The sequence below is a fragment of the Archocentrus centrarchus genome, chromosome 18 (assembly GCF_007364275.1).
Source record: "Archocentrus centrarchus isolate MPI-CPG fArcCen1 chromosome 18, fArcCen1, whole genome shotgun sequence".
Taxonomy (NCBI): domain Eukaryota; kingdom Metazoa; phylum Chordata; class Actinopteri; order Cichliformes; family Cichlidae; genus Archocentrus; species Archocentrus centrarchus.
The window spans coordinates 4,673,555-4,678,667 of NC_044363.1; the positions used below are offsets into that span (position 1 = coordinate 4,673,555).

Sequence of the window (5,113 nt, forward strand, 5' to 3'; positions counted from 1 at the left end):
CTCCTTTGTTTTAGCTGGCCCACTGGAAACGCAGGATCTCCTGGGGCCAAGCCGGGTCGGGAGAAAAAGGTGTCAGAATACAGCCAGAGTGCTGTATTCTGATATTAAAAAGAGTCTGTCTGTCATACGTGATATGACACAGAGCAGGCGGAATTATAAAGTCGAGAATTAAAGCTAAAGCTGTTCCCTTCCAAGAGTGTTTTTGTTGTGAACAAAGGAAAAATGTTTCTGCATGTGTGATAGTTCATGTCACATGTGCATGAAACAAACAGGAAGTGAGTGAAAGACACAGGAAATGCTTCCAGCTCTTCCTCCTCTATCAGACATCCTCTCCATACCTGAGAGTCTCCAGTCTCCAGCGTGGATCCTTCAGTGCGGCCGACAGCAGCTTCATTCCTGAGTCTCCTGGATGATTGTAGCTCAGGTCCAGCTCTCTCAGATGGGAGGGGTTGGAGCTCAGAGCTGAGGTCAGAGACGTACAGCCTTCCTCTGTGATCAGACAGCCTGACAGACTGCAGACACACAAAACAACAATCCATCTGTGAGCACTTCGTCTTTGTTCTTCCTTTTTTAAGATACAACGACCCTTTTTTATCCATCTATTCAATTAAAGTCAGCTTCATAAAGTAACAATAAATGACCACCCTTATCTACAGTTGTTCAGTACTGTATCACAGACCCTAAAATATTACAGAAAAAAACAGGGAGCCAATGAAGAGAAGCCAATATGGGAGAAATCTGCTCTCTCTTTCTAGTCCCTGTCAGTACTCTAGCTGCAGCATTTTGGATCAGCTGAAGGCTTTTCAGGGAGCTTTTAGGACAGCCTGATAATAATGAATTACAATAGGAAGGAAGGCATTACTATACTTATCTTTAATGTAGGGCTGGAACAATTATTCTAATTGATTATTCCATCGTTAATCAAGTAATCGGATAAGTAGTACTGTTGTTGTATTAATAATTCATCTCCATATTTTAACTTCTGCATCATTCCTAGCTTACAATACCTCCTCTGAACCTAGATGCTGGTCTATTACTCTTACTACTTAGGCCTACTTTGAGTAAAAGGTTACAATATGGAGATAATGGCTGCCTGTATTTTCACCTGCAGTTACATTAACACAACTCAGAGTGAGCAGTTCCTCTCTGCTTCACAGCTTTAACCAGAGTGTGACGTGTAGTCTGATGTTTTGCAACTGCACAGTTTATTTATTCCCCTTCTGACCGCATGTGAGTGGCTGATGCAGAGAAAAGCACAAAACCACCTTCAACTCACTTCCTGTAGCTGAAAGCATGTCAGCTATCAGCTACAGACACAATGTGTTTCTCTTAATCTGAAATATATTAAAATCAATACTTTCATTAATAAAGTCAATAATTTTATTTGCATTTTAATTGTTAACAAATAGTTGCAATAAACTCTGTCAGAGAAGGTCGGATAGTCAGTGAAGGCATCACAGGAATGATGTCTGACACAAAGGAAGAGGAGGAAGAGGAAGAGGAGGGTTTTATTGCTGTGAGCTGGTCTCAGTGTTGGTGTGATGTCAGTGAGCAGCAGGATGGAGGACTCGTCTCTGCTGTGTCTGCTCTGTAAGTTCACTCTGTGTTTTCATGGCTCTGCTGTCTCGTTGAATGTGAAACTCTGACCTGAGTTTAATTTCTCTTTAGTTCTGATCTCACTGCTGAGCTGCAGCACAAACCAAGGTCAGTAACCTTCTTCTGTCACACTTTAAACCTCAATCACTCTGACAGCAGACTGTGGGACACATTTATGAAGAACATGGAGCAGATAACTGCAGACAGACTCCTCTACAAACATGTCAGTGTGATCTTACTCCTCCTGACAGTCTAAAGTAGTTCATTTCATCTTTCAATGAAATACACATAATCCTCTAAATCAAAGATTTCTGCTCCATAATGAAATGTCTCTTGCAAGACAGATTATTTGATGTATAAACCATTCAGTATTGATAGTGAATGGATACAGAAAATATAGAGTTGATTAATTAAACTAATGAGCCTGAAACAGTGAAGTTCAACAGAAAAAGGCAGTCAGTATGAGGAGTTCATTGGTTGTGAAAAGTGTTTGATTACTGAGACATTTCTTTATTATATATGTACATCCTCTCCTCTTCCTCGCAGCTCATCTGACTGTGAGTCCCAGCAGCTCTCAGTTCTTTAAAGGAGACTTTGTGTCTCTGAGCTGTGAGGAGGACGACAGCTCTGCTGGATGGACTCTGAGGAGAAACACAAGCACTGAAAACAGGACAAAGTGTGATCAGTGGGGAAAATCAGCTAATTCCTCCTGTACCATGCTTGTTTATCCATCAGACAGTGGAGTTTACTGGTGTGAGTCCAGAGAGGGTGCCATCAGTAACATGGTTAACCTCACAGTCTCTGGTAAGCTGAGTGTGTGGAGTTAGTGTTGATGAAGCTGTGTGTAAATGGATGAAATGCTGTAGTTTGTCTCTGTGTTGAGGTGGATCAGTGATCCTGCAGAGTCCTGTCCTCCCTGTGATGGAGGGAGATGACGTCACTCTGCTCTGTCAAACAAAGACCACTCCCTCCAACCTCCCAGCTGCTTTCTATAAAGATGGCTCCCTCATCAGGAAGCAGCCTACAGGTCACATGACCATCCAGCATGTTTCCAGGTCTGATGAAGGCCTCTACAAGTGTGACATCAGCGGTCATGGAGAGTCTCCATCCAGCTGGATCACTGTCACAGGTGAGGAGCTTCACTCTGATTTCACCTCTTATTTCATCCACACATTCACCTGAACAGGTGGGATTCTCTCTGCAGGTAAACCTACAACCACAGCACCACCTGGCACCACTGCTCTGTCCACCACCTCATCTTTGCCCCCTGATTCTTCCGTCCTCCACCTTGTGATCAGACTGCTCATCCATCTGGTGGTGTTCTGTCCGTATTTCATCTCCACTCTCCTGATGGTGTCTTTATATCGACACAGAGCCTCAGGTAACACTCAGAATCCTTCACTGATCAATCAATATGCCGATGATGAACTCCTCTCTCTGTCTGAAATCTTCGTGAGTAAAAAACTGATACATGTTCTACATATTATTTTTACAGGAAATGGCCTTTGTGCCTCAATCTCACCCACTCAGCCTGAGCAGGGATGGGATATGGATGAGGAGTATGATGATGTCACCACAGAGCATCACTTCTGAATCAGAGCTCTGTTGTGTCTCTGTGGGTCTCACTAACTTTGTCCTCTCCACCTCTGTTGTGGAGATCACTTCAGTAACTGGACTCTGATGTTCATCTCTGGATATTTTTGTATCAACAAGAATTCCTGCTCAGAGGAGGACATCCATCATACACTGTGTGTGTACCACTGCACCTCTGTGACTAATGTAGCATACATACCATTCCACTTATCTCTAAATTTAACCTGCAACTGTTGTCAGAAGTCAAGCTAAATCCTGTTTTATTTTCTTATTTCCTCTGTCTCGGTGTTTTTCTCCTGCTGTGGCTGGAACAAAGCTCAGAGGGTGTGATGATGTTCTTTGGGAGAAAATAAACAAGAAATAATTTTAGGTCAGATATTTTGGCATTTCCTCTTTCCATCTTCCTGATCAGCTGATCATCACTGGACTCCTGATGGCTCTGACTGACACTTCCAGGTGTATGCTCCGTCTGCCTCTCACTCACCTCAGAGTCCTGAAGTGTTTTGGTGTCTAAACTGCAACTACATGAACATGTGAGTCAGCCTGGACTTGTGGATCATTTCTCATCTCCTCACCTGTTCCTGAATCAGCAGAAAGTGGAGCTTGAAGTGACCTTGACTTGCATTTCGAGTCTGCTTCCATCTACTGGTCATACTGCTGTATTACACCACAGCGGCAAATTTATACCACAAGAAAATAACTTTGGAATTACTTAAACCTTGTAAATTTGTAAATGAGTTCATCATGAAATTATTAACAATTGACTTATGATTTCAAACAAGTTATTCACTATTTTCTGGTATGGAACATAAGTATAACATTTTCTTTCTGTCACATGTAATGAATGTTATCAGATAAATATGAACTCTGAGCTGCTTTTAATTTTTTTGTTTCAATAACACTCTTCATGTGTTCTTTTTCAAGTTCACTTAATTACTTAAGTAATTTGTAATTTGTGTTCCAATGAACTGCTCCTCAAACCTCCTCACTTACACCTCCTGCAGCATCTGAACTGATCCAGTCAGTCTCTCTGCACAGACTTTGGATCAAAGTGTTGTATAAGTGTATCCAGCAGGTGGCAGCAAAGGCAGTTCAGTTTCCCCAGCATCACATGATGGTTTTCACTCTGACCTTTGACACAGGAGGAAAATCAATACTGTAAATATGAAGCAGGTTCAGAACATGAAGCTCCATCATCACAGCTGAGAGCAGAGCAAGAATATGTTACAAGAACTGAATGTGTTTGTAATATTTAGAAGTATTTTTACATCAGAGCAGCACTGACAGAGAGAGAAAGTCTGCATTTATTACATGCAATAAATAAACAGCTGAAAGCTCTGAAAGCTGACACGTGGATCATTGTGTGTTTCTGTGTCTCTGAGCAGCTGCAGCCTCATTTATTCCTCAAATTTTTGTCCAACTCTTTTTTTCATTATCTCACAAGTTTAAGTGTGGAGACCCTGAATGTTTCATCAGCTGAAATGAACACAGTCATAATGAAGCTGAGACAATCAGGAAACACCTGCAGCTATTTCTGAGACTCAGTATCAGAGTTAAAGCAGGTCAGTGTCCATGTTTTCTATCAGCTCTGAGTGTCTGTGAGCAGGAATCTGATTTATGAACATTTGTATTTCAGATATTCAGAGATCCACATCACACAGTTTCCTCTGAACATTATGGGGGATCATGGCCGTCTCCACATGCAGTATTTTAACACAGCTCAGTGTGTGCAGCTCTCTCTGCTTCACAACTTTACAAACTTTAACCACAGTGTGACGTGGACTCTGATGCTGTGCAGCCACACAGTTTATTTAGTCTCTTTCTGACCACATGTGAGTGGCTGAAACAGAGAAGCACAAAACCACATCGAGCTTGTTAACCTCAGGTTCTGCAGTCAGTTGTAGATTTTTTTTTTTTTGCTTTT

At 41.9% G+C, this 5,113-nt stretch overlaps 1 protein-coding gene across 1 annotated transcript; it reads left to right on the top strand.

Annotated features, from left to right (window-relative positions):
- Positions 1–1,559: 1,559 nt before the first annotated feature.
- On the top strand, positions 1,560–3,189 carry LOC115796599 (Fc receptor-like protein 5). The gene is made up of 6 exons (XM_030752965.1): positions 1,560–1,590; positions 1,669–1,704; positions 2,143–2,400; positions 2,480–2,725; positions 2,801–2,977; positions 3,092–3,189. Exons 1-6 carry the CDS (start codon positions 1,560–1,562, stop codon positions 3,187–3,189), a joined length of 846 nt encoding a protein of 281 aa, XP_030608825.1.
- The last annotated feature ends 1,924 nt before the right edge of the window (positions 3,190–5,113 follow it).